Source organism: Mugil cephalus, chromosome 7 (genome assembly GCF_022458985.1).
Source record: "Mugil cephalus isolate CIBA_MC_2020 chromosome 7, CIBA_Mcephalus_1.1, whole genome shotgun sequence".
Classification (NCBI taxonomy): Eukaryota; Metazoa; Chordata; class Actinopteri; order Mugiliformes; family Mugilidae; genus Mugil; species Mugil cephalus.
The window spans coordinates 28,293,038-28,305,852 of NC_061776.1; the positions used below are offsets into that span (position 1 = coordinate 28,293,038).

The 12,815-nt window shown below is 41.7% G+C and overlaps 1 protein-coding gene across 4 annotated transcripts in view; it reads right to left on the minus strand.

The window, feature by feature from the left end:
• Nucleotides 1-12,815, minus strand: part of tmem68 (transmembrane protein 68) — a 52,551-nt gene that overhangs the window by 31,738 nt on the left and 7,998 nt on the right. For 2 of the 4 annotated variants that reach the window (XR_007113099.1, XM_047589518.1), the window contains exons 2-3: nt 7,593-7,767; nt 3,862-4,035 (exon numbers count right to left, since the gene is read on the minus strand). Coding sequence is in view for 3 of the 4 variants with exons in the window: in XM_047589518.1 (XP_047445474.1) it covers nt 3,862-4,035; nt 7,593-7,652 (234 nt within the window). In the remaining variant the exon portion in view is untranslated. The remainder of the gene's footprint in view (nt 1-3,861; nt 4,036-7,592; nt 7,768-12,815) is intronic. The other 2 variants (XM_047589519.1, XM_047589520.1) reach the window with 2 other exon arrangements.

The window sequence follows — 12,815 nt, forward strand, 5'->3', positions numbered from 1 at the left end:
AACGTTTTTTAAGTTATCTCCTTGAGAGAAGAAATTTGTATCATCTGCAAAAAAAAAACAAACTGTAACAATTTAGAAACTTCACAAATGTCATTGGTATTTAAAATAAAAAGTTTTGGTCCCAAAATCGAACCATGTGGAACCCCACATTCAATCTTAAAACATCTGGATGTATTACCAGCAAAATGCACATACTGTTCTCTATTATATAAATAGCTAGTTAACGAGTTTAGAACAACTCCTCTCACACCATAATTATTCAACTTAGCAATTAAAATTGAGCGATCTATTCGAATTCCTTCTTTAAGTCAATGAATAACCCAATTTTATATTTTCTTCTGTCAACTGCTGTTGTAATTTCTTCTATGATTTCCATTGTTGCCAAAGCAGTAAACCATTTTGTCCAAAAACTGTACATATTATCTTTTTCAATTAAGTTATCTAGTTAGTTAGTTTTTGAACAAACACATTTTCTAGCACTTTTGAAAAGTGGGAAGTAATGGTACTGGTCTATAATTGTTAAAACTATGTTCATCTCCTGCCTTAAAAAGTGGTATAACCTGATGTTTTCATCTTACCTGAAAAAATGCCAGTTTACAACCATACATTACAAACATAACATAGTGGTTTAATAATACAGTCAGTAGTCATTTTTACTATTTTCATGTCTATTCCATCACTATCAGTTGACGTCAGTTTGACGTCAGATAGATAGATAATTTGATTTTCACTGACCTCACCAAGAAACATTAGATGCATTATTTTCACCCTTTCAACCTTATTTTCACCATTCCAGCCACTTTCTGGTTGACCATGACTTTTTATAATGTCATTTGCCAAACTAGGTCCAATACTGACATATTAATGTTGTTTTTATTTTCTTGTAGAATTATAATATTCCTTTGCCTGTCTAAATATATTAGTTAAATATATTAGTCAATTTATTTTTGTGCACCTCATATTTTTTTCACAGTCCCCGATCTAGATTTCTATATAGTTTGTTTTTCTTTCTACATGCATTTTGTAAGCTATTTGTTGTCCAGCGTTATTTTTTGTAAAGTTTATGTCTACATAACACTACTGGACAGTGTTTATCATGAAGAGCTAAATAACAGTTTAGAATGAATCATATGCAGTGTTTATTTCATCTCTGTGAACTCCATTCCACGCATTATTTTAGGAGATAATTTCAAAATGCATTTATTCGGCTATCCGTCCTCACCGTTTTAGATCTGGGGCACTTCCCTGTATTCTTTTGCTGTAGTTCATGATTAAATGTTGAAAAAACAGGTAGATGGAAACAGAAGAAAAAACTGCCGAAAGTTACTAAAATCAAAAGAGGTCTCAGAATTTTTATATTCTCTGAATGTTGTGCAACCACCAATATTTTTCCTGTGTTCCTGGGGCTTGAGGGTACCTGAAACTGTGTAGTATGCACTAATCCATCAACTCTTGAATTTTTTACAAGAAAAAAACAAAAAATTCTATTTCCGTTTTTCTTTTTTTCTAATGATTACAAGCTTTTAAATTTTGTTATATTGCATGGAGACAAAATTGAGTTACATCAGCCTATAGCCCTATGTGTCCTGAATCTATAGAGGTGTAGGACTTCACTGTGCACAGAAAAATGAGATCACAGTGAGTAAAAATGTGGCAGATACCAAAAACGGCCAAAAATGGCTTGGAATTTCAGGGGGTTATGTTGTACTAAACAAAGTTACTCTACTGGGCTTTATCAGTGGGTATAGCCCTCTACTGTATAATGTGTTCATAAAGTCTGAAGTTTGTTTATGAGCTGAAACCTTTAAAAGATCAACATTAAAGTCACCACAGAGTATTAATGATTTATTGACATTTAAATCTTTCATTAATTCATCTATTATAATTGATTTCTGCCATTTCCTCTGCCAGCTTTTTTATGTTAGTTGAAATCTTGTTTTGAGTATATCACAAAAATAAAAAATATATATACTCCTCCTCCTGTTGTTCTCACCACAATGCTTTCGTTTAGAAAGGATGGAACCTTATTTTGGTGTTTTTTGATGGACTGATAGATTGTAAAAGGCCTCTGAAAAGGTGTGACTGCATTAGGAAGACAAACAAATACAAATTATAATTATTGTTTATAAGAAATACTAACAACTAAATTCTTGACAGTTTCATTATGTCACTTCACAACATTTTCGGTATCAAAGTCAACAAATAACAGAGAATGTGTTCAAAACTGAACAAAAACTAAACCATCACATCAACAAATTAATATTTAGTAGTAGAGCTCTAATCCTGGCTGGCATGTTCTCCACGAGTCTTTCACACTGTTGAGGGATAATCTTGCCCAATTCTTCTTGAATTACTACTTTTAATTCTTCTAAATTCTTTGGTTTGCGCTTTGAAACAGAACTTCTGTTAATCCACCACAGACTTCCAATGGGGCTCATGTCTGGGGATTGAGCTGGCCACTCTAAGACCTGGATACTGTGCTCCTGTAGCCAAGTTCCACTGATCCTGGGTATGTGGCAATTATTGTTCACTGTGCCATCACAGACAGTGAGAAGACCAACACCAGCAGTACTCATACATCCCCAAACCATGAAGCTGCCTCCACCATTTTTGACAGTAGGTACTGTACATGCTGGACATAATGCTTCGTCTGGCCTTCTGCATACCCTCACATTAGCAGGAGGAAGATAAAACTGGAAACTGGACTCATCTGACCACAGAATCTTCTTCCAATTCCTGACTGTTCAGTTCTTGTGTGCTTGGGCCCAACGACACCGGGGTAACCTCAGTCTCTCACTGATTAGGAGCTTCTTGACAGCCTTGTAGGACTTTAAGCCATGATCTAAAAGTTGACCACGTACAGTGTGTGTGGAACACTAGACACCAGTTTGGTTTGACCACTGCTATTAGAGCTCCTGTTATGTCACTTTGAAATGTTGTTTACTAAAAATAAAATGTTACTGTTGCCCTACTGTGCTACTTTGCAGCTTCCAAGTTTGATATGACAAAGAGATGACGTTGTTAGGTCATGGGGACGAGTGGGTTCATAGTGATCTCTACATTGACCTGGGTGTCTGTGTGAGTGTGAGTGTGTGTGCATAAGTGTGTGTAATTGTGTATTTTTCCAACTATATCTTTTATACGGTTGATTGAAAGACAGAGAGAATGTGTCTGAATGTGAAAAAAGCTTAAGTGCAGCTTGCAGCACCAATTTCAATGGTTTTTCAATGGGCAGTAGTGATATTTTGAATCGGGCACTACAAAAAAAAGCCATTAAAATGAATGGGTTTTAATGAAAACACTGGCACATAAAGGGTTAGAAGTCAGAAATTAATTAAACTTTTGGTATTCATGATTAGTACTGAAGTGGATTAAAAGATTTATGTAAAAAAAAAGGAAAAAAACAATATTAACTTATCTTTAGGGTGTTTTTGAAGAGGATGCTTTTGTCCCTTATTGGTAAAAATGTAACAATTTAGGTTACACAGTGTAAAAATGGAGCATTATGGGATTTGAGTTTGAAATACCAAAATATGATAAAATACACAACTTTGCCAAGTATGATAGCAAAAAGCAGAACTACCACAAAGCTATCAAAAAAATAAATAAAATAAAATTGAAAACGACACTTTTGTTCTTGACAGGGCATGAGGGTGATGTGTGAGCTCACTGTTTCAGAGACACAGTGAATGCCTTTTTTATTTGTGCTTGTCCATTTGTATGACTAGCTGTAGTAGCTGTAGCCTGTGGCTGGTCCAGCATGTGGCTGGATACTCAGCTTCAGGTTCATCATCTTTGAGCTGGCATAAACTGCGGTTCACTGTTCTCATAATGCATTAAGTGGAAAAATTATTTACGTACCTTATAGACATGAAGGAAGAGTATAGAGAGGTACAGGAGGATAACAATGAGGAAGGGGAGGATGAAGACGATGGCTAGAGGGGTGAAGACCCACAACAGGTACTCCAAAACACTCAGATAGTCCTCGACCTGTCCAAGTCCTGCCCATTCTTCCCATGCACGGAACAAACACACCTGTGGACAAGGACAAACCAAGTAAATACTTCAACAAACATTTTGGTCCAGATTAAAACATCTCCATATGGACTGCCTTACAAAACAGACATTCATGTTTACAGGGGCCTGCAATTTAATGGATTACCTACGTTTACAGGCTGGCATTTCCCCCCAGCAATGCAACCAGGAGGCCCAGACAGATGTGGGAGGAGGGAGTCTACAAGGCCATCCCCCAGCTCAACCCCCCTTAATACCCCTTTGCTGTGTTTGTTTTTTGTGAAGATGTTGCAGTGGGCTGCACCCCAGGGAGGGGGTAGTCCACCGCAGGTATCATTTTCAACCATGAGGACAGCTCTCAGACCAATCTGTCTGCAGAGAAGCGACCATCCCTCCTTTCTTTATAAATAAATATGTACAAATATGTGTATTAAAAGAGGGAGGGAGGCTATATTCTTCATTTCATCTTGAAAACTTTTTTTTTTTTACTTCCAGATTTTCACATCACCAGGCAGTGCTAACACGGGGCCATGCAAACCTGTTTTACTATTAGTGTGGGATTATCCTACAATATCCACTCATTATCAGTGGGATGGTCTGCGATCACCTTTTCTGCAGAGCAAATGACATGCTGCAGCCTTCTCTTGTCCTTAGCAGAAGCTGCAGCATACCAGGTGGTAATGGAGTTTGTGAGGATGGACTGAATGATGGTAGTGTAGAAGTGCTCCATCACTGTCTTTGGCAGATAAAATTTACTCAGCTGCCACAGGAAGTACATCCTCTGTTGTGTATTCTTGATGAGGGCACCGGTGTTCAGCTCCTATTTGAGGTCCTGGGAGATGATGGTGCCCAGGAACCAGAAGGACTCCACAGTGTTGACTGCAGAGTCACACAGGGTAATGCCGAGAATTGGGGATGTGTCCTTCCTGTGGTCCACGATCATCTCCACTGTCTTGGAAGCGTTCAACTCAGCCCTATGTGACTGCTGACAGAAGCAGCAGGATGAATTCTGGGTGTTTCGGGCAATATTATCAGCTCATATTCAGTCAAAACCTTCAGAACTCATTAGGCAGTGCTTTGCAGTGCAGATGGACAATGGCTCGAAGCACTACAAAAGCAACCAAAGAGGTTTTTTAAGGCACAGAAGTGGAATGTTATGTAATGGCCGGCATGCATTTTAGTTGCTGAAGACAAAATTGAAGGGAACATTCCCCAAGAACAACCAGGAACTGAATACAGTTGCAGTAGAGGCCTGGCAGAGCATCGCCAGAGATGAAACCCAGCATCTGGTGATGCCTATGCGTTTCAGACTTCAGTCTGTAATTGACTGCTAAGGATTTGCAACCAAGTGTTAAAAAGTGAAAGTTTGATTTATGATTGTTAATTTGACCCATTTCCTTTGGTCACTTAAAAAGAGGGAGGCACATCTACAAACTGTTGTAATTCCTACACCTGATTTGGATGTAAATACCCCCAAATTACAGCTGAAAAGTCTGTAGTTAAAGCACATATTGTTTGTTTCATTTCAAATCCATTGTGGTGGTGTATAGAGCCAAAAAGATTAGAATTGTGTTCATGTTTATGGACCTGACTGTACATGCCTCGCTTAGGCAATACTGCATACAGCTGGTAGTTCTACTACACTTGGGCGAAGCGGAAGTCATTCATCTAATCTAACCCAATCAGTGCTGGGGCCGATCAAGGAATGTTTAAAGCATCAGACTGAGTACATAGCCAAGTCTAATCTTTTGTATTTGTTTTATGGCGGCCATAAATCAAACCTAAACATGACAGAATATAGTCATCCAACAAGTGTGGAAGTTCTGTACTTTAAATTCTACAGTTCCTGTTCAAAGCAGATTTGTAAATTCATTTCAATTTCAATGTTGAAGTTAAACTGTACAATGCAGAGCTTTATATTTGAGTTTGAAATCTGGTTATTTATTCTGTTGAATCCAGCTGTGTTTTTTGTTATAAGAGCAGACATACTTAATTTCTTTATGGAATTTATTTCACTCAATGAAAAAGGCTCAAGATTCAAAATTCAAGAATCTTTCATTGCCATTATGTCTGAACATAATTTTGGATGGTAGCACACCAGGGGCATTATAAGAGTCTGTGATAGGTTACCTGCTGAGTTTTGCCTTGTACTGGTCATTTTGTATATTTTTAAAGTGCAGTAAACTCTGATGACCTGAAATCAGCGCTGGCACCATTCCTTTTTCTCAGCCTTTTCCTGCCAATATGGTGGGGTCAACAACAAAATTCATGTGCCGCCCAGAGACAGTCTGGGATTTTGCAGGATTGTAGATGCGGAAGCTGGCCAAGGAAACTTGTAGCAGATGATAAATACATCAATATATATATAGATATATTTTTTCTTTTTTTAAATAATAATTACCCTTTGACATCAGAAGATGCCCAGCAGTGCCATCAGCTCAGAAATGGCAGGAACCAATGGGACACAGGTACACCCATCTACTGTCTGAAGAAGTCAGAAGTGGTCTTCATGGAAGACTTGCAGCCAAAAATCCATACCTCTGACATGGAAACAAGGCAAAGCGACTCAACTATGCATGAAAACATAGGAACTGGGGTGCATAAAAATGGCAGCAGCTGCTCTGGACTGATGAGTCAACATTTGATATATTTGGCTGTAGCAGAAGGCAGTTTGTTCACCAAAGGGCTGGAGAGCGGTATCTGCAGGCAGCAGTGAAGCATGGTGGAGGGTCCTTAAAAGTTTAGGGCTGCGTTTCTGCAAATGGAGTTGGGGATTTGGTCAGGATTAATGGTGTCCTCAATGCTGATAAATACAGGCAGATATCCATCATGCAATACCATCAGAGTGGCATATGATTGGCCCCAAATTTATTTTGCAAATGGACAACAACCCCAAATATACGACCAGGGTCATCAAGAACTATCTTCTGCATAAAGAAGAACAAGAAGTCCTGGAACTGATGCCATGGCCCCCACAGAGCCCTGATCTCAACATCAAGTGTCTGGGATTACATGAAGAGACGGAAGGATTTGAGGAAGACTACATCCACAGGTGATCTGCAGTTAGTTCTCCAAGTGGTTTGGAAAAACTTACCAGCCGAGTTCCTTCAAAAACTGTGTGCAAGTGTAGCTAGAAGAACTGATGCTGTTCCGAAGGCAAAGGGTGGTCATACCAAATACTGATTGATCAAAATAAACACATTCTTTGAAAGCATTCTTAGTTTACAGCATTTTCCCACACCTGCCTGAAACTTTTGCACAGTACTGTATATATATATACATATAAATCCAAACAGCTAAAGACATTCATTTTAACCATTATCAATCAACTATGCATTATCCATCACCTTGTTTTTGACACAAATTGAATTGAATTCAAATTATTTTCTTTATTTATCATGCATTGTACTGCCAGTATTCCAAACCATCTCTCTGTCAAAGTCCAAGATATCAATATTAAAACTGGTACTAATTTATATAATTGTGTAGCTGTAAGGAGTTTAGGTTGATAACTACTCTTTCTGGTTCATCATCAGTTCATCATCATGTGATAAATGTTAATTAGAGAAGGTTCATACCAGGAGGGAAACAGTGTCCTCTGCTCCCATTAGACAGGTTTGGTTGCCACTGTCTGACATTCTTCTCAGTCAAAGGAGCTGTAGTTCAGTCAGCTGATGACAGGGTCCACTACTCCTGCTGACACACAAGGAAGTCACACTGTGGGGAGAGCATCTGCTGCTACATAAAGCTGAACTAGAGGAGAGAAGAGGAGAACACCACCTTAGTTCTATGACTGTATTTTTCCTGTTATAGAACATGTTATTATGCATTTAACTAACCTAAACAAAAGATGGCCATGGACATGAAAAGGACTATATGCTAAGATCTATTTCTTTTTGCTTTCCCTTTCTAGAGGAGCTCACAAACTACTGGAATAATCCATTAGAATCGGCCTGCTGTGATAAGGATGCACGGTCACTGGCTGCCATCTCTCTAAGGTGTATGATGTGGTGGCCCACATGGCCCGCATAAGGAACTCCCTCTCTGCGCAATTCCTCACCCAGTCTAAGATCCTACAGGATATGGATGCAGGGGGCAACTTGCCCAGGCACCTATGACTGTCGACTGCAGGAAAGCCTTCCTGTTGTGCCTGGTGAGCTGTTTAGAGCAGAGACAGAGAAGACCTTGGAGCAAAGGGTGCAATCATGCCAGGCCTCAGAGCCGCCCTGGGCATGTTGAACCCCCATGGCCGCAGCCCTGGCGTCATGACCAGGCAGATGCGGGAAGGAGGAAGAGCCAGCAGCCTTGGCAGCCCCGACAGATGCAGGTGCACAGTCGATACCCTCCCCAGGCTCCAAAGAACCTGAGGTTCTTGGGCTGGCAGTAAGAAGATTCTCACAGGAGCTCCTGCATTGCTGGGAGGTCCATGCACATGACACGTGGGTCTTTACAACCATGTCCCAGGGTTACAGGTTGCAGTTCCACTGCCGGCCCCCACCACCTTCAGGGTTCAGGATGACAGCAGTCACAAACCCTGTGAAGGCCGAATGGTTATCACAGGAATTGACCAAACTCCTGGACTAAAAAAGCCATTACAAACATTCACCTACATTCACAGAATGATGGGTTTTATCCCAAAGAAAGACGGGTCTCTCAGCCCTGTATTGGACCTCAGAAGTTTAAATGCATTCCTAAAGGTACTGCCATTTCAGATGCTTCACATGATTGATGTCATACAGACTATAACATCAGGAGAGTGGTTAACAATAATAATAATAATAACCATAATAATAATAATAACAACAAGAATAATAATGCATTGGTTTTATATAGTGCTTTATCATAGACACTCAAAGTCGCTTTACATTAAATGCATTATTCACTCGCTCACACAGTCACACCCTGGTGGTAAACTACCTCAGTAGCCACAGCTGCCATGGGGCAGGCTGACGGAAACGTGGCTGCCAATATGCGCCTACGGCCTCTCCGACCACCAACAACACTCACTCGCAATCATACACCAGGGAGCACACAGCTGGGGGCAAGGTGGGTTAAGTGTCTTGGTGGTTATTGGACGACCGCTCTACCTCCTGAGCTACTGCTGCCCACCTCCATAGATCTGAAAGATGCCTATTTTCATGTGTCGATACATCCAGAGCACAGGAAATATCTCTGCTTCACTTTTCAAGGCCGGGCATACGAGTTTGATGTCCTGTCTCTGGCACCCTGCATCACCTGGCTCATTTGTACCGATCACGGCCAGGGAGGCGGAACAGGTGACGATCAAGGTCCTCGCTCATATCGAGGCACTGGGTATGTCAGTGAATCGAGAGAAGAGTTCTTTGCGCCCAACGCAGCAGACCGCCAGATCGGCATGTCCCTGAATTCAGTAATGATGCAGAGTGCAACTAACAGTGCAGAGGGTGGAGAGAAGGCTAATGGTCCATACGTGGCTCAAACTGATGAGGATGCTGAATGCAGTACATAAACCAATATCACTGCACATTAAGACCACTCTCTGAGCACTCACGGTCTCTCTGTACGCGCTTGCTACAACTTTCAGTGCCTTCTGTGCGCTCGGCTTCGCTGAGTTTTGGCACAGTGGGGGCAGACACTAAAGAGACAACCCCACAATCCCCTTTCTGATTGGCCATTTTAATGATCAAAAACATCTTCACATGTCAAGTTACATTTTAACATAGGACCCCTTATTTGATAGCAGCTTCACAATTCTTGCATCCATTGACATTGTGAGTTTTTGGAGGGTTTCTGCTTGAATTTCTTTGCAGGATGTCAGAATAGCCTCCCAGAGCTGCAGTTTGGATGTGAACTGCCTCCCACCCTCATAGAGCTTTTGCTTGAGGATGCTCCAACGGTTCTCAATAGGGTTGAGGTCAGGGGAGGACGGGGGCCACACCATGAGATTCTCTCCTTTTATGCGTTTAGTAGCCAATGATGCAGAGGTATTCCTTGCAGCATGAGGTGGCGGATTGTCATGCATGAAGATGATTTTGTTATGGAAAGCATGGTTCTTCTTTTTGTACCATGGAAGAAAGTGGTCAGTCAGAAACTCCACATACTTTACAGAGGTCATTTTCACACCTTGAGGGACACTAAAGGGGCCGACCAGCTCTCTTCCCATGATTCCGGCCCAAAACATGACTCCGCCACCTCCTTGCTGACGTCGCAGCCTTGTTGGGACATGACGGCCATCCACCAACCATCCACTACTCCATCCATCTGGGCCATCCAGGGTTGCACGGCACTCATCAGTGAACAGGACTATTTGAAAATTAGTCTTCATGTATTTCTAGGCCCACTGCAGCTGTTTCTGCTTGCGAGCATTGTTTAGGGGTGGCCGAATAAAAGGTTTACGCATAACTGAGGCACCAGCAGCTTCAAATATCTGTTTGCTAATTTGTAATGGCTTTTTAGCAGCTGCTCTCTTAATCCGTTGTATCTGTCTGGCAGAAACCTTCCTCATTGTGCCTTTATCTGCACAAACCCATGTGTGCTCTGAATCAGCCACAAATCTCTTAACAGTACGATGATCATGCTTAGGTTTTCATGAAATATCTAAGGTTTTTCATGGACGCATGGCCCAACACAGGAGAGCCAGATCATCAGGGACTGACTCAGCAGTCCACCTCCACTTAAAGGAGAAAGGACACTCCCTTGAAGATACAAACGTCAAAGTCCTGGCCAGAGGACAGATAGTTTGAGAGAGGAGTGAAGTAAGCCATCTATGTCAAAGTGGAAAAACTTTCTCTAAACAGAGGAGGTGGACTGGGATTTAATTTACCATATATTTACAATTCAGTCTTGATTTCTGTCTCCAAGAAGTTTAAACAACATTCAGACCTTGAGCGTCCAGGCTCCCACTGACAATAGCCTCGTTAGAGCTCCATTCATAGGGTAAGTAGCCTACTCGCCTAGCTACTCCCCAACCCCACCCACCACCCCAACAACTGATAAGTACCCAGCCATTATGGAAATAGTGACACCAGTTTTTGGTCAAGCAAGTTTCTGCTGGGTGTATCCACAGAGTTTTCCTATTTAAACCTCAATTTCCCACTAGCCTTTGTGGGAGCAGTAAAATGTATGCGTGCTTATGAGTGCCTTAATAATCAGGTTTAATTACTATAAGTGATTTACTATGCAATATATGGGACATAATCACTGGAACAGAATACACTGAACATGTACTGCGTGCAGAAGTGGAAAACACTGAAGGCCGAATGATATGATTGTATTGAGAACAACATGTACTTAAAGGTCACAATGTATTTTCTGAAGATGTCTCGCGGGGGGAGCAGGACGCGCCGGACCACAATCTATCAGAGAAAGTGTGTCAAAGAGGAGAAGTAGAGGAGCCAATCAGGAGTAGACAAACACCCTAGACTGTAGGAATAGAAAAGAACTGCTCCCGCGAAGGCAACTCAGATCCAGACTCATATCTTTGTATGTACTGTGGTCTCCACACTCTGCAGACTGTGAATAAATACTCGTACTGGACGTCATTCTCTCGTCTCTTTATTCCTCACATCAACGGACCCGGAGAGGAGAGGAAAGCAGGGCTAAAATTCCTCCTCAACAATTTGGGGGCTCGTCCGGGATGTGAAGGAAGAACGGAGCGAGGACATTCGACTTAAACGATCGACACACAACGGCGAAAAGAGACAGAGCGCTCGAAACTAAGGTAAAGCAGAACCTGTTTATCGAATCTGCATTATTGGCAACACTAAAGTAAAAGTCTCTCTAAGCCGGAAATGTGCCATCAGTAAAAGACGAACAGACGAGTAAAACGTGTAAAGTGAAATAAAGTAACAGGGTTACTAAAGAAAAAAGAAGAAGAAAAAGGAAAAAGGAAAAGCGCTAAAAGACGTAAGTGCATTCTAAATTGTAGCAGGGCTACAGCCGACTATTCCCGGTCGTGGCGGACCCACCGTTGGCTCGACGGGGTCACGGAGGGAGCTGGGTAAGGGGCCCGAGGGGTCGGGACCCTCAAATTACCTGAGAAGACCTAACTGGGTTAGGCATATAGAATATCTGAAATTACAGATTGTTGGTTTGAGTCCATGGGGTTATAGTCCCCTAAATTAGAATATCTGAAATTACAGATTGTGGTTTGAGTCCTTGGGGTTATAGTCCCCTAAATTAGAATACCTGAAATTACAGGTGGGGAGGGGTTTGAGGCCCTGGGGTATCTCCCCTAAAGTAGTATAGTCTGCGGACTAATAAGGTGGAATTCCTGTGGAACGGGACTAGCCCTCACGAAGAAGTCGGCATATAAGAATTGGCAATAAAATTAAAGAGAGTAGTGCGTCTCGGGTTGGGATTGTAATATATATATGTATGAGCTCTAATCGTGTTGTCTCTGTGTTTGTGTGTTCGTTACGAGACTGTGAAATAAAATAAGTGTGAAATAAGGGGTGGAGAAGTTCTGAGGTGTCAGGAGTGCCGCGAGTACACTAGATAGTGTCTGAAGTGATATGACAAACGGAGAGAGCGGAAACCTAGCGGTGATAACGCAAACTCTCAGCGTGACGGTGGCAACAAGTCACTAGATATCACTCAGGCTATCGTACTTAAACAGTCGCTCCAAAGGCTTGTGGTTCGGGTGTATTCCATAAATTCACCGGCTGGCCTCAGAACTAATAGAGAAGAACAGGCATAATGGAAGGAGAGTTTGAGAGAGAAATAGACGACGGGGGTTGGGGTCGTCCGCGCTCTGCGTGGGTGACCTTGGGAGTACAAATAAATAATATGTTCCGTGCAGGAGAAGCCGTTAGTGATAAGAA